The 24801-nt window shown below is 42.5% G+C and overlaps 1 protein-coding gene across 1 annotated transcript in view; it reads left to right on the top strand.

Annotated features, from left to right (window-relative positions):
* COG1 (component of oligomeric golgi complex 1) overlaps positions 1-21974 on the top strand; it is a 29981-nt gene extending 8007 nt beyond the window's left edge. Inside the window, exons 4-15 of the mRNA XM_063456669.1 lie at positions 1832-2013; positions 2118-2288; positions 6081-6237; positions 6403-6613; positions 6782-7546; positions 15392-15538; positions 15692-15862; positions 17041-17162; positions 17240-17348; positions 19158-19267; positions 19890-19971; positions 21759-21974. Of these exons, the coding sequence (XP_063312739.1) occupies positions 1832-2013; positions 2118-2288; positions 6081-6237; positions 6403-6613; positions 6782-7546; positions 15392-15538; positions 15692-15862; positions 17041-17162; positions 17240-17348; positions 19158-19267; positions 19890-19971; positions 21759-21896 (2365 nt within the window). The 3' untranslated portion in view covers positions 21897-21974. The remainder of the gene's footprint in view (positions 1-1831; positions 2014-2117; positions 2289-6080; positions 6238-6402; positions 6614-6781; positions 7547-15391; positions 15539-15691; positions 15863-17040; positions 17163-17239; positions 17349-19157; positions 19268-19889; positions 19972-21758) is intronic.
* Positions 21975-24801: the final 2827 nt, after the last annotated feature.

The following is a 24801-nucleotide window of genomic DNA, read 5'->3' as shown; positions in this document are numbered from 1 at the left end:
ATAAAAACGCCTCGAATTTTTTTTTAATTAAATGTAAGATCATATAAAAGCAAGAAGGAAGGCTGGGGGACCTGTCTTTCTTGCTTTTATATGGTGACTATAGAGTCCCTTTAAAATGTTCTGAGACACTATGACTTTCTAATCCTTTTCTAATGTTATACATATGTTCTCTTATCCTTATGTGGAGTGGACGGGTCGTCCTTCCCACATACTCCAGTCTACATGGACATTTCAACAAATAGATCACATTATTGCTGTGACAAGTGATGTGCTCTTTAATTTTGAATTCTCTTTGCGTTCTCTCTGACCTAAATTTTTCCACTTTGCTCTCTTTAATATTCCCCATATTCTTACACATCTGGCATCTGTAGAAACCGATGGGGTGTCCTAGGAAATTCTCCGTTACTCTCTTAGGCTTTTCTCTCAAGTAACTTTGTACAAGATTGCTTCTTAAACTCGGAGCCCCCCTAAAGGTAATTTTGGGTTTGGACGGGAGTAGCCCACTTAAGTCTTTGTCTGTTTTTAATATTGGCCAGAATCTGTTGATAGTTTTTTTTCAAATATTTATGCTGATTATTAAAATCAAAGACTAACACTTCATTAAAACTTTCCTGATTCATATTTTTCACTTTTTTTTTTTAATTAGATCTATTTGTGCAATTGGTTTCACCTCGTTAAAAGCTTTTTTTTAGGATATCTTCTGGATAGGATTTTTCCCTAAATTTCTTTAGAATGTCTTCAGCCTGCTGATCAAACACTTTTTCCTCTGTACAATTCCGTTTCAACCTAAGTAGTTGGCCCTTGGGTATGTTGTTAAGCCATGGTGAATAGTGCCCACTGTGATATGAAACATAACCATTCACATCAACTTTTTTTTAAAAAAGTCTGTGTTTTCAGGACCCCATTTTCTATGTATATCTTGAGATCTAAAAAATCAATGGATAAAGTGCTGATATTACTTGTAAGGCGTATGCCCCAAGTATTATTATTTAGGTATTCTAAAAAATCTCTAAAATGGTCTTCTGTGCCTTCCCAAATAAAAATCATATCATCAATATAACAGTGATAGGCCCGCACCCGCGCAGTCCAGCTATGTTCATTATAAATAAAAGAATTCTCCCAGTGGGCCATAAAAATATTTGCATAGCTGGGTGCGTAAGTGCTGCCCATCGCCGTCCCTCTTTTCTGTAAATAAAAGGAAGAGCCAAACCAGAAGTAATTGTTATTCAGAGTCCATCTAATACATTCTACTAAAAAATCAATTTGTGCAGGTAATAGTGTCTGATCTTGTTCTAAGAAATACTTGACTGCTGCACATCCTATATCATGTGGTATACATGTATATAGAGAAGTGACATCTCATATCTGTGTTTAGACCTTTGTTAGTAAATCTGTGTGTTTTCCAATACCATCTCAATGTGAATTTTGATTCTTTTATTTACTGCAATATACACTCTGCGTCACAGAGACACTTCAATTTAGAAGCAATAATAAAACACAATCAAATATTTAATTTGTACCAAGGATACATACTGACTACTAATCCAGGTATCGCCTTTTATTGATGTTTACAAACTACAAAGGCAGCATACAGGTAGCGTGTTCGTTTGTACCTCGCCCCTGTGTCTGCCTGTGTGTGCTGCGTCATGTAGGCTGCAAGCTTAGACCAATAAAATATTCTCCAGGTTGTGAAAGCCAACACGCTGCTTCCCGGGTTGTTGATCCAGAGCTTCATTAATAAAGACCTGCTTCTTGTTTTAGGATCATTTTTGAGATAGCCACATGTGGATTACCCTGGCCCGTGTCTGATGCAGGTCTATTATCTCTCCAGGTCCACCATCTTACAGGAGAGCAAGTCCCTCCTGAGATGTCCATCCGCCTCTGACCAAGCTGTTGCAGAGGCACTTTGCTCCATCATGCTCCTGGAGGGAAGTTCTCCTCGACAAGCTCTTGCAGACTTTCTATTGGCCAGAAAAACTGGGATCCAGCAGCTCTTAAATCAACCTCATCATGGTGTGTAGTTATTAATCTGCTCCATGATGTTCTTGTCAGCATCCACCATACACGTCTTGGGTCATTCAGTATGTTAAAAGAAATGTCAATCTTGTGTTTTCCAGGTTTGGGTATAAAAGCCCAGGTTTGTTCATTGGTGGAATTAATGGCCAACACCCTGTACCAAGCACATGCCCTCTTCTACACACAACCAGAGGAGGTCCTGCCTAGCGATGACCTTCCCTGTGGACTCCTGTTTTCCATGTTAGAGAGTGTTACAGCCCAACAAGCAGGAGGTAAACTCCCTGAGCTGCTCGGTGAACGCTCTGTATTGTTAGTCTGTTTCAGTGTGTCGGTCTGCGTTCCCCTGTTGCGCTGATAAAGTGTAATGTGCTTAAATTTTGGTAACTGGTTTTAAAAGAGAAATTATGGAACTACGAGGAGTGCAGCACATGCTACAACCTTTAATAGGGAGAATGGAAGATCCTGCATGAAAAGCTATGAAAGTTTTTTTCCTGTACAAACATTAACCGCACTGACCTGTTAATTAACCGTTATCTCAGTGATTTATTTCCAGGTTAGTTCGTCTCGGCCCAGCTTTTGTCTTGTATTACTTTAAAGATATTTTGTGACATTAATAGCCACAAAGATTACATGATGCAGCTTGTTTCATTACTCGTAAAGTAAAATGGGGTCAGCATAGTTAAAGGATGCCTCCTGCCCCAAAAAGTACCCAAACTCCCACTAGAGGTCGGGCATGAATTTAATGTCAACTTTAACTAAAGGCTAATATGCAGCTTCTATATCCCCGTTCTTTAAATACTTAGCAGGGAATTTGTAATTTATTTTTCTTTAATTACATTTGTGCATTTTTTACACGTGTTTGTTTTGTAATTCGATTTATATGTTGAGTGCGCCTGATATAGGTATACTAACTAGGCTAAACCCAGCCTGCTATGGGTATACTAACTAGGCTAAACCCAGCCTGCTATGGGTATACTAACTAGGCTAAACCCAGCCTGCTATGGGTATACTAACTAGGCTAAACCCAGCCTGCTATGGGTATACTAACTAGGCTAAACCCAGCCTGCTATGGGTATACTAACTAGGCTAAACCCAGCCTGCTATGGGTATACTAACTAGGCTAAACCCAGCCTGCTATGGGTATACTAACTAGGCTAAACCCAGCCTGCTATGGGTATACTAACTAGGCTAAACCCAGCCTGCTATGGGTATACTAACTAGGCTAAACCCAGCCTGCTATGGGTATACTAACTAGGCTAAACCCAGCCTGCTATGGGTATACTAACTAGGCTAAAACCAGCCTGCTATGGGTATACTAACTAGGCTAAAACCAGCCTGCTATGCGTATACTAACTAGGCTAAACCCAGCCTGCTATGGGTATACTAACTGGGCTAAAACCAGCCTGCTATGGGTATACTAACTAGGCTAAACCCAGCCTGCTATGGGTATACTAACTAGGCTAAACCCAGCCTGCTATGGGTATACTAACTAGGCTAAACCCAGCCTGCTATGGGTATACTAACTAGGCTAAACCCAGCCTGCTATGGGTATACTAACTAGGCTAAACCCAGCCTGCTATGGGTATACTAACTAGGCTAAACCCAGCCTGCTATGGGTATACTAACTGGGCTAAAACCAGCCTGCTATGGGTATACTAACTAGGCTAAACCCAGCCTGCTATGGGTATACTAACTGGGCTAAAACCAGCCTGCTATGGGTATACTAACTAGGCTAAACCCAGCCTGCTATGGGTATACTAACTAGGCTAAACCCAGCCTGCTATGGGTATACTAACTAGGCTAAACCCAGCCTGCTATGGGTATACTAACTAGGCTAAAACCAGCCTGCTATGGGTATACTAACTAGGCTAAACCCAGCCTGCTATAGGTATACTAACTAGGCTAAACCCAGCCTGCTATGGGTATACTAACTAGGCTAAACCCAGCCTGCTATGGGTATACTAACTAGGCTAAACCCAGCCTGCTATGGGTATACTAACTGGGCTAAAACCAGCCTGCTATGGGTATACTAACTAGGCTAAAACCAGCCTGCTATGGGTATACTAACTAGGCTAAATCCAGCCTGCTATGGGTATACTAACTGGGCTAAAACCAGCCTGCTATGGGTATACTAACTAGGCTAAAACCAGCCTGCTATGGGTATACTAACTAGGCTAAACCCAGCCTGCTATGGGTATACTAACTAGGCTAAACCCAGCCTGCTATGGGTATACTAACTAGGCTAAACCCAGCCTGCTATGGGTATACTAACTAGGCTAAACCCAGCCTGCTATGGGTATACTAACTAGGCTAAACCCAGCCTGCTATGGGTATACTAACTAGGCTAAACCCAGCCTGCTATGGGTATACTAACTGGGCTAAAACCAGCCTGCTATGGGTATACTAACTAGGCTAAACCCAGCCTGCTATGGGTATACTAACTAGGCTAAACCCAGCCTGCTATGGGTATACTAACTGGGCTAAAACCAGCCTGCTATGGGTATACTAACTAGGCTAAAACCAGCCTGCTATGGGTATACTAACTAGGCTAAATCCAGCCTGCTATGGGTATACTAACTAGGCTAAACCCAGCCTGCTATGGGTATACTAACTAGGCTAAACCCAGCCTGCTATGCGTATACTAACTAGGCTAAACCCAGCCTGCTATGCGTATACTAACTAGGCTAAACCCAGCCTGCTATGGGTATACTAACTGGGCTAAACCCAGCCTGCTATGGGTATAGTAACTGTGCTAAAACCAGCCTGCTATGGGTATACTAACTAGGCTATACCCAGCCTGCTATGGGTATACTAACTAGGCTAAACCCAGCCTGCTATGGGTATACTAACTAGGCTAAACCCAGCCTGCTATGGGTATACTAACTAGGCTAAACCCAGCCTGCTATGGGTATACTAACTAGGCTAAACCCAGCCTGCTATGCGTATACTAACTAGGCTAAACCCAGCCTGCTATGGGTATACTAACTAGGCTAAACCCAGCCTGCTATGGGTATACTAACTAGGCTAAACCCAGCCTGCTATGGGTATACTAACTAGGCTAAACCCAGCCTGCTTTGGGTATACTAACTGGGCTAAACCCAGCCTGCTATGGGTATAGTAACTGTGCTAAAGCCAGCCTGCTATGGGTATACTAACTAGGCTAAACCCAGCCTGCTATGCGTATACTAACTAGGCTAAACCCAGCCTGCTATGGGTATACTAACTAGGCTAAACCCAGCCTGCTATGGGTATACTAACTAGGCTAAACCCAGCCTGCTATGGGTATACTAACTGGGCTAAACCCAGCCTGCTATGGGTATACTAACTGGGCTAAACCCAGCCTGCTATGGGTATACTAACTGGGCTAAACCCAGCCTGCTATGGGTATACTAACTGGGCTAAACCCAGCCTGCTATGGGTATACTAACTGGGCTAAACCCAGCCTGCTATGGGTATACTAACTGGGCTAAACCCAGCCTGCTATGGGTATACTAACTGGGCTAAACCCAGCCTGCTATGGGTATACTAACTGGGCTAAACCCAGCCTGCTATGGGTATACTAACTGGGCTAAACCCAGCCTGCTATGGGTATACTAACTGGGCTAAACCCAGCCTGCTATGGGTATACTAACTGGGCTAAACCCAGCCTGCTATGGGTATACTAACTGGGCTAAACCCAGCCTGCTATGGGTATACTAACTGGGCTAAACCCAGCCTGCTATGGGTATACTAACTGGGCTAAACCCAGCCTGCTATGGGTATACTAACTGGGCTAAACCCAGCCTGCTATGGGTATACTAACTAGGCTAAACCCAGCCTGCTATGGGTATACTAACTAGGCTAAACCCAGCCTGCTATGGGTATACTAACTGGGCTAAACCCAGCCTGCTATGGGTATAGTAACTGTGCTAAAACCAGCCTGCTATGGGTATAGTAACTGTGCTAAAACCAGCCTGCTATGCGTATACTAACTAGGCTAACCCCAGCCTGCTATGGGTATACTAACTGTGCTAAACCCAGCCTGCTATGGGTATACTAACACTTTATTTGTGCTTCTATTTTAGGGAAGGGTCTCAAGGTTTTGAAGGAAGAAATGAAGTCTGTTGGCTGGTTCAAGCACCTCCCTCCTTCCATCGTAGCTTTTCAGCCTGCGCTTCGGACATTGGCTCATCCTATAAACCAGGACCACCTCCGGGAGACACTGCAACAGTGGATCAGCATGTATGGAAGCTAATCTTTCTTTATATTAACTGCAAAATCTAAATGTTTAGAGTGCGAAATGGACGAGCCAAGCATTACGGGTGATCTAGCACACCAGCTTTCTCTATGTAACCCTTCGTGGGTCTCTGAGTGCGGAGCTCTAACCAAAGCTTCCATGCCTCTTAGGTGCAACGATGACATCAAATCTGGCATCTCTGCCCTGCTAGTGTATGTCAAGAGTCTGAAGGGCTTAGCTGCAATCCGAGATGCGGTTTGGGAGCTCCTGACCAGTGAGTCGATGAGCCAGAACTGGAATAAGATCTGCAAGAGGCTGCTGGAGCGACCTGTTCGGTTTTGGGAAGATCTTTTGCAGCAAATGTTTTTAGACCGACTGCAGGTCCAATTTCCACCTGATTCTCTTTGCATGCTCCTTTTACAGTCTAAAATCTGACTCCAAGTACCATAACAACTGCAGCATGATAGTCCATTTCCCCTTCTCCCTGCTAAATGTTTTGCATAATATGGGTGCTGTTACTTTATCAGTATTGTTGGATTTTCTTTGCAGACATTGACCAGAGAAGGGTTTGAATCCATTTCCAGTTCGTCTGTGCAGCTGCTCCTCGCTTCACTGCAGGAACTGGAAGGGAATCCAGAAACATATAAACACATCCAGCACGAGAACAACATCTGTTCCTTCCTTTGGTGTGAAAACCCGAGTGACCTGGCACCAGACGCAGCTTGGGTGAATGTGGGCAGCCGGGTCCCGCACCACAGCAGCGGTTTATACCTGAAAGCCCAAGCGGTCACTCCATGCATTCAGAGCTTCTGCGCAGCATTGGATTCCAAGCTAAGGGAGAAACTGGAAGATCTCTTCACTTATCTGCCCCGAGAATCTCCTCCAGCCGCTGCCAAGCTCTCCGCTTTCGATCGGTATGGCGATGCCAGCACAGTACGAGAAATGCTAAGCTATCATTGCCTGAGTTGCATGCAGCACATCCAGGACTCGATCAGCGATCAGCTGCAGGCCGCTTCCCACACCAGACTGGGTGAAGACAAGGTGGCGCTCTTTAGCCCCAAGCTTTGTGCTGTCCTCTTCTTGGCCAGACTCTGTCAGTCACTAAGTGAACTGTGCCCTCACCTGAAACAATGCATTGTGGGTAAACCTGGCAGTCAGGAACACACTGTGCGGGATTCCCGGACTACCAAGAAGACTGGTAAAGGGAAAAATGTCAACACTCCTCCCACGTCTTGCAAGTGGCAGGAGCTCAAAGACAAACTGATTAAGCAGTCCCTGGATGCCTATTCTATCTGGAATTTTGCCGTGGTAAAGGTAAGTACATCTGGGAGCGTATAAATTCCTGGGTTAGAATCTAGTTCCTCCTCTTCAGTCTGGATGTACTACATCCTGTCATTGCTTGATTACACTCCTTGTGTTTAAATCACTGCTGTCTGTCAGGGTCCATATTGGGGATCAACCGATATTGATTTTTTAGAGCCAATACTGATCATCTGTGAACTTTCATGCGGAAGAGGACCCAGAACAGGTAAGTGACAGAAGGGGGTTATTAACCCCTTCTGCACCATGGGGGGACCGGGTCTTGATAGAGGGGAAAGCAATAGTGCCAGGAAAACAAATTTGCTTTCCTGGGCTGCCTGTGCCAAGTTAACCCATTGGCCATAATACAGAAAAACGTGTCACCCCTCTCCTCTCTGTATGATTAACTTCTCTTCATCTCATTTTAATTTATATTTCTCCCAGCAGCACATATATCCAGTACGAAGGGGGCACTTGTTATTATCAATTGTATAGTGCTGATATATTACCCAATATAATACCCAGGGCTTTATTATCATTTATAATATAGTGTCAATATATTACCCAATACAATACCCAGGGCTTTATTCTCCTGTATAATATAGTGCCAGTATACTACCAAGGGCTTTATTATCATTTATAAGATAGTGCCAATATATACCCAGAGCTTTAATATCATATAGTACCATGTGACATTCCCTCCCCCCCTCACTGACTGAGTGAGTAACTATGTTTATTGGTAAATTTCCTTTTACAGACCAGAAGGATACATTTGGCAAACCAATTGGTACACAAGCAGCAGAGCAGACTGCACGGCAGCTAGGCAGCACTACTTAAGGCGCAGGTCTCCAGCACCTCTCTAAAAGTCTTGCGAATCGCTTGCCTGTGTTTGCCACATTCTTTGCCACATTCTTATTAGACGGATACAGCGCCCATATTATATACACATTCTTATTAGACGGATACAGGGTCCATATTATATACACATTCTTATTAGACGGATACAGGGTCCATATTATATACACATTCTTATTAGACGGATACAGCGCCCATATTATATACACATTCTTATTAGACGGATACAGCGTCCATATTATATACACATTCTTATTAGACGGGTACAGCGTCTATATTATATACACATTCTTATTAGACGGATACAGGGTCCATATTATATACACATTCTTATTAGACGGATACAGGGTCCATATTATATACACATTCTTATTAGACGGATACAGCGCCCATATTATATACGCATTCTTATTAGACGGGTACAGCGTCTATATTATATACACATTCTTATTAGACGGATACAGCGCCCATATTATATACGCATTCTTATTAGACGGGTACAGGGTCCATGTTATATACACATTCTTATTAGACGGGTACAGCGTCTATATTATATACACATTCTCATTAGACGGATACAGGGTCCATATTGTATACACATTCTTATTAGACGGATACAGGGTCCATATTATATACACATTCTTATTAGATGGGTACAGGGTCCATATTTTATACACATTCTTATTAGACGGATACAGCGCCCATATTATATACGCATTCTTATTAGACGGGTACAGCGTCTATATTATATACACATTCTTATTAGACGGGTACAGGGTCTATGTTATATACACATTCTTATTAGACGGGTACAGGGTCCATGTTGTATACACATTCTTATTAGACGGATACAGCACCCATATTATATGCACATTTTTATTAGACGGGTACAGGGTCCATATTATATACACATTCTTATTAGACGGATACAGGGTCCATATTATATACACATTCTTATTAGACGGATACAGGGCCCATATTATATACACATTCTTATTAGACGGGTACAGGGTCCATATTATATACACATTCTTATTAGACGGGTACAGCGTCTATATTATATACACATTCTTATTAGACGGTTACAGGGTCCATATTCTATACACATTCTTATTAGACGGGTACAGGGTCCATGTTATATACACATTCTTATTAGACGGATACAGCACCCATATTATATGCACATTTTTATTAGACGGATACAGGGTCCATATTTTATACACATTCTTATTAGACGGATACAGCGTCCATATTGTATACACATTCTCATTAGACGGTTACAGGGTCCATATTATATACACATTCTTATTAGACTAATACAGCGTCCATATTATATAACATTCTTATAAGACGGGTACAGGGTCCATATTATATGCACATTCTTATTAGACGGATACAGGGTCCATATTATATACACATTCTTATTAGACGGATACAGGGCCCATATTATATACGCATTCTTATTAGACGGATACAGCGTCCATATTATATACACATTCTTATTAGACGGATACAGCGCCCATATTATATACACATTCTTATTAGACGGATACAGGGTCTATGTTATATACACATTCTTATTAGACGGATACAGGGTCCATATTTTATACACATTCTTATTAGACGGTTACAGGGCCCATATTGTATACACATTCTTATTAGACGGATACAGCGTCCATATTATATACACATTCTTATTAGACGGGTACAGCGTCTATATTATATACACATTCTTATTAGACGGATACAGGGTCCATATTATATACACATTCTTATTAGACGGATACAGGGTCCATATTATATACACATTCTTATTAGACGGATACAGCGCCCATATTATATACGCATTCTTATTAGACGGGTACAGCGTCTATATTATATACACATTCTTATTAGACGGATACAGCGCCCATATTATATACGCATTCTTATTAGACGGGTACAGCGTCTATATTATATACACATTCTCATTAGACGGATACAGGGTCCATATTATATACACATTCTTATTAGACGGATACAGGGTCCATATTTTATACACATTCTTATTAGACGGATACAGGGTCCATATTTTATACACATTCTTATTAGACGGATACAGGGTCCATATTATATACACATTCTTATTAGACGGGTACAGCGTCTATATTATATACACATTCTCATTCGACGGGTACAGGGTCCATATTTTATACACATTCTTATTAGACGGATACAGGGTCCATATTATATACACATTCTTATTAGATGGGTACAGGGTCCATATTTTATACACATTCTTATTAGACGGGTACAGCGTCCATATTAAATACACATTCTTATTAGACGGGTACAGCGTCCATGTTATATACACATTCTTATTAGACGGGTACAGCGTCTATATTATATACACATTCTCATTCGACGGGTACAGGGTCCATATTATATACACATTCTTATTAGACGGATTCAGGGTCCATATTTTATACACATTCTTATTAGACGGATACAGGGTCCATATTGTATACACATTCTTATTAGACGGGTACAGCGTCCATATTAAATACACATTCTTATTAGACGGGTACAGCGTCTATATTATATACACATTCTGATTAGACGGGTACAGGGTCCATATTATATACACATTCTTATTAGACGGGTACAGCGTCTATATTATATACACATTCTTATTAGACGGTTACAGGGTCCAAATTATATACACATTCTTATTAGACGGGTACAGCGTCTATATTATATACACATTCTTTAAGACGGGTACAGGGTCTATGTTATATACACATTCTTATTAGACGGATACAGCACCCATATTATATGCACATTTTTATTAGACGGATACAGGGTCCATATTTTATGCACATTCTTATTAGACGGATACAGCGTCCATATTGTATACACATTCTCATTAGACGGTTACAGGGTCCATATTATATACACATTCTTATTAGACGGATACAGCACCCATATTATATGCACATTTTTATTAGACGGGTACAGGGTCCATATTATATACACATTCTTATTAGACGGATACAGGGTCCATATTATATACACATTCTTATTAGACGGATACAGGGCCCATATTATATACACATTCTTATTAGACGGGTACAGGGTCCATATTATATACACATTCTTATTAGACGGATACAGCGCCCATATTATATACGCATTCTTATTAGACGGGTACAGCGTCTATATTATATACACATTCTTATTAGACGGGTACAGGGTCTATGTTATATACACATTCTTATTAGACGGGTACAGGGTCCATGTTGTATACACATTCTTATTAGACGGATACAGCACCCATATTATATGCACATTTTTATTAGACGGGTACAGGGTCCATATTATATACACATTCTTATTAGACGGATACAGGGTCCATATTATATACACATTCTTATTAGACGGATACAGGGCCCATATTATATACACATTCTTATTAGACGGGTACAGGGTCCATATTATATACACATTCTTATTAGACGGGTACAGCGTCTATATTATATACACATTCTTATTAGACGGTTACAGGGTCCATATTCTATACACATTCTTATTAGACGGGTACAGGGTCCATGTTATATACACATTCTTATTAGACGGATACAGCACCCATATTATATGCACATTTTTATTAGACGGATACAGGGTCCATATTTTATACACATTCTTATTAGACGGATACAGCGTCCATATTGTATACACATTCTCATTAGACGGTTACAGGGTCCATATTATATACACATTCTTATTAGACTAATACAGCGTCCATATTATATAACATTCTTATAAGACGGGTACAGGGTCCATATTATATGCACATTCTTATTAGACGGATACAGGGTCCATATTATATACACATTCTTATTAGACGGATACAGGGCCCATATTATATACGCATTCTTATTAGACGGATACAGCGTCCATATTATATACACATTCTTATTAGACGGATACAGCGCCCATATTATATACACATTCTTATTAGACGGATACAGGGTCTATGTTATATACACATTCTTATTAGACGGATACAGGGTCCATATTTTATACACATTCTTATTAGACGGTTACAGGGCCCATATTGTATACACATTCTTATTAGACGGATACAGCGTCCATATTATATACACATTCTTATTAGACGGGTACAGCGTCTATATTATATACACATTCTTATTAGACGGATACAGGGTCCATATTATATACACATTCTTATTAGACGGATACAGGGTCCATATTATATACACATTCTTATTAGACGGATACAGCGCCCATATTATATACGCATTCTTATTAGACGGGTACAGCGTCTATATTATATACACATTCTTATTAGACGGATACAGCGCCCATATTATATACGCATTCTTATTAGACGGGTACAGCGTCTATATTATATACACATTCTCATTAGACGGATACAGGGTCCATATTATATACACATTCTTATTAGACGGATACAGGGTCCATATTTTATACACATTCTTATTAGACGGATACAGGGTCCATATTTTATACACATTCTTATTAGACGGATACAGGGTCCATATTATATACACATTCTTATTAGACGGGTACAGCGTCTATATTATATACACATTCTCATTCGACGGGTACAGGGTCCATATTTTATACACATTCTTATTAGACGGATACAGGGTCCATATTATATACACATTCTTATTAGATGGGTACAGGGTCCATATTTTATACACATTCTTATTAGATGGGTACAGGGTCCATATTTTATACACATTCTTATTAGACGGGTACAGCGTCCATATTAAATACACATTCTTATTAGACGGGTACAGCGTCCATGTTATATACACATTCTTATTAGACGGGTACAGCGTCTATATTATATACACATTCTCATTCGACGGGTACAGGGTCCATATTATATACACATTCTTATTAGACGGATTCAGGGTCCATATTTTATACACATTCTTATTAGACGGATACAGGGTCCATATTGTATACACATTCTTATTAGACGGGTACAGCGTCCATATTAAATACACATTCTTATTAGACGGGTACAGCGTCTATATTATATACACATTCTGATTAGACGGGTACAGGGTCCATATTATATACACATTCTTATTAGACGGGTACAGCGTCTATATTATATACACATTCTTATTAGACGGTTACAGGGTCCAAATTATATACACATTCTTATTAGACGGGTACAGCGTCTATATTATATACACATTCTTTAAGACGGGTACAGGGTCTATGTTATATACACATTCTTATTAGACGGATACAGCACCCATATTATATGCACATTTTTATTAGACGGATACAGGGTCCATATTTTATGCACATTCTTATTAGACGGATACAGCGTCCATATTGTATACACATTCTCATTAGACGGTTACAGGGTCCATATTATATACACATTCTTATTAGACGGATACAGCACCCATATTATATGCACATTTTTATTAGACGGGTACAGGGTCCATATTATATACACATTCTTATTAGACGGATACAGGGTCCATATTATATACACATTCTTATTAGACGGATACAGGGCCCATATTATATACACATTCTTATTAGACGGGTACAGGGTCCATATTATATACACATTCTTATTAGACGGGTACAGCGTCTATATTATATACACATTCTTATTAGACGGTTACAGGGTCCATATTCTATACACATTCTTATTAGACGGGTACAGGGTCCATGTTATATACACATTCTTATTAGACGGATACAGCACCCATATTATATGCACATTTTTATTAGACGGATACAGGGTCCATATTTTATACACATTCTTATTAGACGGATACAGCGTCCATATTGTATACACATTCTTATAAGACGGGTACAGGGTCCATATTATATGCACATTCTTATTAGACGGATACAGGGTCCATATTATATACACATTCTTATTAGACGGATACAGGGCCCATATTATATACGCATTCTTATTAGACGGATACAGCGTCCATATTATATACACATTCTTATTAGACGGATACAGCGCCCATATTATATACACATTCTTATTAGACGGATACAGGGTCCATATTATATACACATTCTTATTAGACGGATACAGCGTCCATATTATATACACATTCTTATTAGACGGATACAGGGTCCATATTTTATACACATTCTTATTAGACGGATACAGGGTCCATATTATATACACATTCTTATTAGACAGATACAGGGTCCATATTATATACACATTCTTATTAGACGGGTACAGCGTCTATATTATATACACATTCTTATTAAACGGGTACAGGGTCCATATTATATACACATTCCTATTAGATGGATACAGGGTCCATATTATATACACATTCTTATTAGACGGATACAGGGTCCATATTATATACACATTCTTATTAGACGGATACAGGGTCCATATTATATACACATTCTTATTAGACGGGTACAGGGTCCATATTATATACACATTCTTATTAGACGGGTACAGGGTCCATATTATATACACATTCTTATTAGACGGATACAGCCAAACTGAGTATTTACGATAGGCATCAAGGAGTGATAATAAAGTCAACCACCTGATTTAATGCCTCAGACGCCAGTTTCTAAACGCCTGTTTCCTGCGAAACACATTGGTTAATTCAAAACCACCAGCAGATGTAGGGTAGGAGGAAGGGGCAGGTGCACTAAGCAGTTAGCTCTACCAGGCAGTACATGGATTCAGCTATTTATCAAGTTAGTTATAAACCAGTGTAGTTTAATTATAACCTTAAATGTAATAAGTGCTGAACTTTCTGTACTGCCAGATTTAACCCCTCCATGTTTAGTGCGCCGACTCCTTTATGCCCATATTATTTGTTGTCACTTGTCCTAATGACCAGGGATCATGCTTTAAGAACGAGGGACGAGCCCCGCAGTATTTTAGATTTTCTTAGCATGAATTCAGGACTCCTATACTCACAGATAATCTGTTTCTTTCTCCCACAGTATTTGGTCAATTTGTTCTCACAAACCCTTCTTCAAAACACTGCTGGATCGGTCCTTGCCACTGCCACTCATTGGGATGAGATTGAAATTCAAGAGGAGACGGAAGCAGGAAGCAGCGTGACTTCTAAAATCCGTCTCCCTAGCCAAGTAAGTCACGTTGGTTTTGCCTGATGATTGAATCTATTTGTTCTATGGGGCAGATTGCTATTTAACCTCTGGCAGTGAGTGTTATCCAGTTACTCAGTCTGTCTTTGTGCCGGTAACGTAGTGTGAATACGAAGTATTTGTGTCTTCCTGTAGTGCTCCTGTTATGTCCAGACCCTCCTATTCAATCTGTGCCAAGCTGTGAACCGCGTCGGAGGGCATGCGCTTCCCAAAGTCACCCTACAAGAGTTAATGAGGCGCTGTCTGGAAGAAGTGATCGCTGCCTACGAGAAACTGTGCCAGCGGTCTGTGGGCAAGATGAAAAGTGTAAGCCTTTATCTGTCTCTTGTGTATAAAACTTAGATTCACTTTCTCTCTGTTTCAGTGATTAGAGCACTGCACCTTTTGTAATACGCAGCCATCCATAAAGCAGCTCGGTCACCATCTGGGGTCTTTACATAATTTGCTAAGACCCCCCCATGGTGACATCGCTGCAGGTGGTCCGGTGGGGCAGAATATACTTTCTGAACCTGTCTCTCGCATGCGCTGCCATCCTCTCCTAGCGCTTCAGCTGCCAGGGGCCATCGTCGGCTCTGTACTCTTGTGCATGCGGGAGAGTACTGCATCGAGATCTATGGAGGATCTCGTGAGACTGGTAAAGATATACTGAGACAATGCAGGGACAACTTACTCGGTATCTTGGTATGTCTGAATTCAAAGGTCTATCTTGTCATTTCCCCCAGCCATCACGATTAAACATTCATTGTGTTATAGAAAATTGTATCGAATAAGCTCCCAGCAGAACTGCCATTTTTTTTTTTATTCTGTTTTTACGAAAAGCTGAATGGTGACCGCTGCTTTAAGCTTACTGTGCAACATGAGACCTAGATTTAAATCTTCTGTAGCCAAGATTAGACATCACTTGGTTAGGAGGGCACAATTAATTACACCAGAGGAACTAGTATATATGGCTTTATGTACAGGCAAAGAACAGCACACTCTGACAAAACCCAGTAACCCCAGAAAAGCTGAGCGACGCTGATCACACCACCACCCGTGACTTTTACATTTTCTGTAAACAAACATTTACTGGAATGGTCCGAATTCTGTGTTTTAGAGCGCAATCTGTTCGGTAAAGCGATGTGAGCGTAGCCTGTATCAGGGGTGCGGTCTGTAAGGGGTCAGTTTAGATCTTTGTAATTTACTTTGAATTCCTCACCGTGCACACGTTAGTGAATAGCTCTTTCTGATTCAGACTTGTGGAAAGGTCCCAGCATTTCAGCCATTGGTTTATTTATAAAGATCTGCAGTGTATTCATTGTCTTCCGTCCGAATAAAGCACAGCCGATGGTGACAGTAGGTGTGCTGGACCATTTATTAGTCTCTTCACTGGAATATACTCTGTAGAAGAGCGGGCTTGCCACCACAACATCTATTTAGCATTTAAATTTTGACCTGTAGCTTATTTTAATGGTATGAGTATGACAGAGGATTTTATTTCGTAGCAGAAAGAAGGAAATCCCCTGACACAGAGCCGAGCCCTCCAGCTTCTGTTTGACATGCGGTATATAAGTCTCATTCTCAGCTCCCGCTGCGAAGATGTGAAAAAGAGCAAAGAAGGCCCCAGGTGAGTTTAGTTCAAAAACTGAAATATCGCCAGATTGTCAAATCCCAGCAATTATCTAACCCTGTGCTTTGCTTTAGAATTCAGCAAGTTGCTGATCAGCTTGAAAGTTGCATAGATCCCTTTGACCTCGATGTGTTTACTCCACACTTGAATGCAAACCTGAATCGCCTGGCACACAGAACGTCTGTAAGTTCAACACAATCACTGCGGGCGTTATTGGCCCTCATAGTGAGGTGACTGTGAGTGTTACCGGCCCTCGCATGAGGTTACTGTGAGTGTTACCGGCCCTCGCGGCGAGGTGACTGTGAGTGTTACCGGCCCTCGCGGCGAGGTGACTGTGAGTGTTACCGGCCCTCGCGGCGAGGTTACTGTGAGTGTTACCGGCCCTCGCATGAGGTTACTGTGTGTTACCGGCCCTCGTAGTGAGGTTACTGTGAGTGTTACCGGCCCTCGCATGAGGTTACTGTGAGTGTTACCGGCCCTCGCATGAGGTTACTGTGAGTGTTACCGGCCCTCGTAGTGAGGTGACTTTGAGTGTTACCGGCCCTCGCGGCGAGGTGAATGTGAGTGTTACCGGCCCTCGTAGTGAGGTGACTGTGAGTGTTACCGGCCCTCGCGGCGAGGTGACTGTGAGTGTTACCGGCCCTCGCGGCGAGGTGACTGTGAGTGTTACCGGCCCTCGCGGCGAGGTGACTGTGAGTGTTACCGGCCCTCGCGGCGAGGTGACTGTGAGTGTTACCGGCCCTCGCATGAGGTTACTGTGAGTGTTACCGGCCCTCGCATGAGGTTACTGTGTGTTACCGGCCCTCGTAGTGAGGTTACTGTGAGTGTTACCGGCCCTCGTAGTGAGGTTACTGTGAGTGTTACCGGCCCTCGTAGTGAGGTTACTGTGAGTGTTACCGGCCCTCGCATGAGGTTACTGTGAGTGTTACCGGCCCTCGCATGAGGTTACTGTGTGTTACCGGCCCTCGCGGCGAGGTGTCTGTGAGTGTTACCGGCCCTCGTAGTGAGGTGACTGTGAGTGTTACCGGCCCTCGCGGCGAGGTCACTGTGAGTGTTACCGGCCCTCGCGGCGAGGTGACTGTGAGTGTTACCGGCCCTCGCGGCGAGGTGACTGTGAGTGTTACCGGCCCTCGCGGCGAGGTGACTGTGAGTGTTACCGGCCCTCGCGGCGAGGTGACTGTGAGTGTTACCGGCCCTCGCGGCGAGGTGACTGTGAGTGTTACCGGCCCTCGCGGCGAGGTGACTGTGAGTGTTACCGGCCCTCGCGGCGAGGTGACTGTGAGTGTTACCGGCCCTCGCGGCGAGGTGACTGTGAGTGTTACCGGCCCTCGCGGCGAGGTGACTGTGAGTGTTACCGGCCCTCGCGGCGAGGTGACTGTGAGTGTTACCGGCCCTCGCATGAGGTTACTGTGTGTTACCGGCCCTCGTAGTGAGGTGACTGTGAGTGTTACCGGCCCTCGCGGCGAGGTGACTGTGAGTGTTACCGGCCCTCGCGGCGAGGTGACTGTGAGTGTTACCGGCCCTCGCGGCGAGGTGACTGTGAGTGTTACCGGCCCTCGCGGCGAGGTGACTGTGAGTGTTACCGGCCCTCGCGGCGAGGTGACTGTGAGTGTTACCGGCCCTCGCGGCGAGGTGACTGTGAGTGTTACCGGCCCTCGCGGCGAGGTGACTGTGAGTGTTACCGGCCCTCGCGGCGAGGTGACTGTGAGTGTTACCGGCCCTCGCGGCGAGGTGACTGTGAGTGTTACCGGCCCTCGCGGCGAGGTGACTGTGAGTGTTACCGGCCCTCGCGGCGAGGTGACTGTGAGTGTTACCGGCCCTCGCGGCGAGGTGACTGTGAGTGTTACCGGCCCTCGCGGCGAGGTGACTGTGAGTGTTACCGGCCCTCGCGGCGAGGTGACTGTGAGTGTTACCGGCCCTCGCGGCGAGGTGACTGTGAGTGTTACCGGCCCTCGCGGTGAGATCCACTGACTATTTTTATATTCTGTCCAGGTCTTGTTTGGGTTACTGACCGGAGCTGAAAGCCAGTTTACCAGCAGGAGTTCTACTTTGGGATTGCAAGAAACACACAATGTATTGCCACTGGCATCCAGTCAGATACGGTAAGATTGTTTTTGGATAGATTTTAAACTTAGAAATTCATGCTTTTGATAAAACTTGCAGCAATTTACAGGGAAATCATAAGATAAACACATTAGTGAATTGTGCTGATGAATTAAAAATCACAACAGAATCAACCCAAAAGGCTCAGAGGTTTTATTACACATCAGTGCCGTAATAAGCTATTCTTGTAGGATACACCCGGCACCATCTCTGCAGTAATCCATCCAATAACTGCTGATCACCGGGAATATTTAATTAAGATTAAATCTAAATACTCTTATTGATGGTTTGAACATTGAAATTTCAGTGCAATCAAATGCTGTCATAAGACAAAGTAGAGACTTATGGGCAAAGTGCAGGTTGACAGACAGAGCTTCCACTGTCCACGTTTGTCAATGGTGGCAGCTGTTAGTGGATAGTGCATTGATATCATCTTCTGCCCTGCATTCATTACCTGGGTTTTTAGTCCAGTGTTCACCAACAGTCCAAGTTTAGTCAGTAAAACAGGGAAATGCATAAATCCTGGATTGTTGGTGGGCCACGAGGACTGGGTCGGGGAATCTGCACATTTTAATTTAATTTGCATTTTCTTCTACATTTTTTTTCTTTCTCTCTCACAAGATTTGGACTCCTCCCTCTCAGTATGTCTAGTTCACGGAAATCAAAACCATTGAGCAGAACTACGGAAGATGTGAAAATTCAGGTAGGTAAAGAATATAGGCAGTCCTAGTCTCAGTATGTATATGGAATGAGCAGGAATGGTGGTCTGTACACAGAAGATATATTGTGTTTCGAGCTCTGTCATTGTCCCAGTGGTGTAAATTCACATTGCTGCAAGCAGTTCTCATTACATACAATGTGCATTGAGAAATTTCAATGTTTGTCTTTTATTTAAATTGCATCAGGAACCCAAAAATGTCTGCTGCTACGCTATCAGTATGGTAATGCTGCGGCTAGCGATGGACGTTTTGGTTATTTGGCCAGCTGTACACACATCCCTCATGGTTCAATTTCACAATGCTGTCCATGCACACAGCATGCTGGGACTGAGCCAGAAGGATTCTTGGAGGTGAACCGATCATTGCAAGATCTCCTCGAAATGTGCTGTTCAATGGAAGGTAGTAATGGTATAGTGTACCACGCTGGGCGCACGTGCTCTGACTTATTTACTGGAACTAGTTCCCATCCTGTTTAACGGGCCTAATGCAGGACCTCAAGCTTGGAATACCTCTATGGGACATGAAATGTATAGAATATCCATAAACCAATTCATTAATCACAGAGGATTTTCAAAAGGAAACGATTTATCATTTTACTCCTCCAACGCATGAATAGTACTGAGCAGCATTTGATGTTCTAAATGACCAGTAAAATGGTGTGAACGTAGTGGGGATTTACTGCCTTCCACTAATAACTGCTCTCATAGAAGGTTATGTAGGCGTTTGTAATGTGTCTGGAGAATATTTTGTGTTGTGTATAAATGATTCATTCCATGATCCCTTCTAAATGTCTGTAAATTCATTTCTAGCTGCTATACCGTGATCTTCATCTTTAGAGATCGCAAGCTGACTGCTGGGGTATTTAATGTCTGCGTCTGTGTGCATTTCATTAGCTTCACGTCCTATTGTTAATGCAACTTGCTTGGTTTGACGCCGCTTTGCCCAGAAAGCATTTTATTGGAACTGTAATGCTTTAACTAAGAGAGTGTGCTGTGGAAACTATATTATTATATCTAACCACTGCTTCTTAGCACGCAGTGCTCCCTACCCAGTCTTTGATTTGGGCATTTCACAATTCTGTGCCATTGGTGCTTTGAGGATTGGACTGGCAAGCACTGATGCCCTGCACAGGAACGCCACTTTCAGTGTTCTATATCTGATAACTGTTCTCCCATTTAGCTAAAAGGGGGTTTAAATGGATAATGATCTCTCCTTTCTTATAAAGCATGATATAAGGGAACTGCCAGCCAGCAGATGGTGGTGTGGACTTTAACAGGATCATGTCCTTTATCGATGCTGTAATGAAGGGCTAGTGGATTAGGCTATTTTTTTATTAATCTCTATTGTTCCTTATTATGCCAGGCGGTCTCCGTCTTCTGTATTCTAAAATAGATCAGTAGACAAATCTGCACATTATGCTTACAGTTAGTTATTCCACTCTGTGTTATTTCTCAGTTTGTCATTTATACAGGACATAGTCTTAAATTAGAAGGGCAAAGGTTTTAAAATAATATCAGGAAGTATTACTTTACTGAGAGGGTAGTGGATGCATGGAATAGCCTTCCAGCTGATGTGGTAGAGGTTTACACAGTAAAGGAGTTTAAGCATGCGTGGGATAGGCATAAGGCTATCCTAACTATAAGATAAGGCCAGGGACTAATGAAAGTATTTAGAAAATTGGGCAGACTAGATGGGCCGAATGGTTCTTATCTGCCGTCACATTCTATGTTTCTATGTACTTGTTGGTGCCTGAAATGTTCTCTCTTTACAGGACGTTGCAATAATCCCACCACCTGAGGAAGATCCCTTCCGCCCCGGCTCCTTGTTCAGACAGCTGGCCACGCAGGAAGAGGACACGCAGGCTCCATCTCTCTTTAAACTGGGTTGGCTTTCCAGTATGACCAAGTGACCACCCCGACCCCTCTGAACGACACTATACGCAGTGTATACGCTAATTTGGAAATTAAATAATTTTATTGTACAGTAATTGTTGGCATGGTCTATATTCCTCCTGGTCATCTTGTCATTATTTTAGGTGGACATCCGACGAGTTCCTCTTTAGACAGCTCACATTCAGAATCTTTGTCGTTCTGGGAGAGGGCAGAATTGGCGATGAGACCCTGTAACATTGAGTTTCAGGAAAAAATAAAAACAAAACATTGTCATTTCCGGATCAAACATGGCAATATATACCTATTGGCAGAAAGGAAAGGAAATAGAACTCTGAAATTGGTATAAATATATCCACCCCCTCCCAAACAGGCAGTTTAATTTTTCTTTTATGCTCATCAGGCCAATATTTGTCTGGCACAGCCAGGGTTCTGCCTCTAGTCTCTGAAGAACCAGCAAACCACACACACATGTTGCCTCCCTGGGCACCCCCTTTAGTGACCGGAGATCTGCGTTAAATGACGGCAGTCCAGTGGATACATGAGGTCCGGCTGGGGCTCTTTCTCTGAAGACCCAGTAAACAGCACTTCCATAAGGTGACCACCTGGGTATACCTCTTGTATGAATACCACTATGTCCGGGGCCTGTTTTAAACCTTCTCCCACTGGTGATGGTGTATGGAAGCCTAAAGTTTAGACTGTCAGTTGGTCAAATCCCCATTTTGACGCTGAAACACAGGCCAGCAGCTGTTCATCTGTCCCCATGGCTGTTTAGTATGTTTTTCCACCACAGGTAAGTGCATTAATATTTTACATTAAAGTCTAGTATAAGAAGCTGGGTTTCTATTTCAATTCCTCCCGGTTTCTTATTTTCGGCTTCTTTCTAACAAGTCGGTCACATTTAGGAGGTTTTTTTGTGAGCGTTTAGGTTGATACGACTCATGACTCACGTTGATAAAGGTGCGTGAGTGGTGGTTTGGCACTTACGATAGAGCAGAGTTGAAGGTATTGTGAAGAGAAATCCAGCAGTCGCCCAATGCTCCTGGAGTTCCTTCAAGTGCTTTGGTTACGCTAGTTGCCCAATATTGTGAGACCATGTTTCTTTTCTCCATGATTTGAACGACACATAAGGAATATGTTCAAAATATTTTATGAGTGTAAGTTCCGTTAGATTAGTTAATGCCGAGTGTGTCCTGCCCACTTTATCCGAGACCTTTATTGAGAGCCTGGAGGTTGGCAGTGAGAAGACAGTGAAGGTCTCTGTGATGGTGGAGTCAGGAGAAAGGACTGGATCCTCCAAGGACTGACAGAATCTTCGATATCCAGATTAAAAATTTATTTTTCTTAATTTTTTATTTTTTTTTTGCCTTTGGATATGTACAGCTTTTGAGGCCTTTATTTGAAACAGAGATAAGTATACATTCAAAACATTGTTTAAATATTTATGGATTGGAGTCCATGCTATAGTTTGTTCAATCATTGACTATAAGGTGAAGAAGAAATGGATTAGTAGAAATGAACTAACAATCATAAAATCGCATCATGTGCACTTTCCAGCACTGAGCTTAGGTCAACAGAATCTTCGATATCCAACCATTGGTCCTACACTCTAGGGACAAAGAAGAAAGGTTGTGCCTCGTGATTTCCTAACTAGAGTCTGAACAGGAAGGAGAGGTGCGGAGCAGCGCTTGCTGGACCTCCGGTAAGAAGTCCAACCTGCAGCAGTTTGACTAGATAGACTGGGATGTTAAAGAAACACTATAACATTATTAATGCAATGTGTATTCTTAATGCTATAGTGCATTGTTAATAGTTTGCGTCGGGCCCCTCTTTGTGGAAATTTACTTACCTTTTCTTTCTCTCTCACAGCATCCCGCCTGTGGCAAAACCGACTTCGCCACGTGTCCTTGGAGGGGGCTGCTTGCCTTCTGACTATGGCCCGGGAAGATGTGGCCCTTTAATTACAAGATTTTGGCATAATGGATTTTTGTTGTGCTGCTGCTGGCCCTTTAACTCCCAGAGACAGGATTTGTACTTTTAAATTGGCACTTTGAATGCTTCTGAAGTAGTCGAAGTGGCCGCCATTCGAAAAACGAACACGTGGTGGCGGCCATCTTGGTTCCTTACATGCGGTCAGCCCGCGAACACCGCTAAGCCTTACCTTCTCCCACGGTGATTTTGCAGCCGCAGAGACTAAGTCCTGTTCGAAGATTCGAACGCTCATTCGAATGGGACTGTCATTTTTTCAGCCTGAAATAGGCCGACCGCACAGCCAAATCTATGGAACTGTTTTGGGCAGGAAAATGTGCTTGCGGTCGGTCCTAAAGTACTTCCATATAACTTTTTAACCCCTGAACCGATTGCCCTGATTTTTGAGTATGTGTTTATTTCTCGTATGCTGATTATGAAAATATGTTTTTTGTTTGTGGCATGTATATTTTAGAAGTTATTAATGTTGTGTAAAAACTGTATTCCTCTGCCTGTGATAATGAGATTACCCATTGTGTTCAGTAATCATATCACAGGCAGAGGGGAGGATTTTGTGTGGGAGTGTCTGTGTGTATTGTACGGATGGATTGGTTGTTCTGTAAAACCCTGTGGGCTGTACTATGTTTGTGGATTGAGAATAAAAGAGACTGTATGTGCCAGTACAGTGAGATTCTGCTTCACCCTCAAAACAAAGTGTTGTCTTGTTCTTGGGGGGAATTGGATTGTATGCTGATTGCCAGGAGTGTAACACTTTCGCATGGTTTTCCTGTTCGGCTGTTTCCCGGGTTCGTGTGTTTCCAGTTCGGGAGATTGGTGCTTACAGTAGCTGTCGGTGCATCTGGAAAGGGGAATATTGCCTAAACTGTGTTTAACCTCTGGTGAGCAAAATGGTCCGTTACACCGCCTCCCTGGCTGAGATAATCCAGCATTTTCCCA

This window comes from Pelobates fuscus, chromosome 5 (assembly GCF_036172605.1).
Source record: "Pelobates fuscus isolate aPelFus1 chromosome 5, aPelFus1.pri, whole genome shotgun sequence".
Classification (NCBI taxonomy): Eukaryota; Metazoa; Chordata; class Amphibia; order Anura; family Pelobatidae; genus Pelobates; species Pelobates fuscus.
Note: the sequence above shows the minus strand (reverse complement) of the source record. Positions and strands in the feature narration are given on the sequence as shown.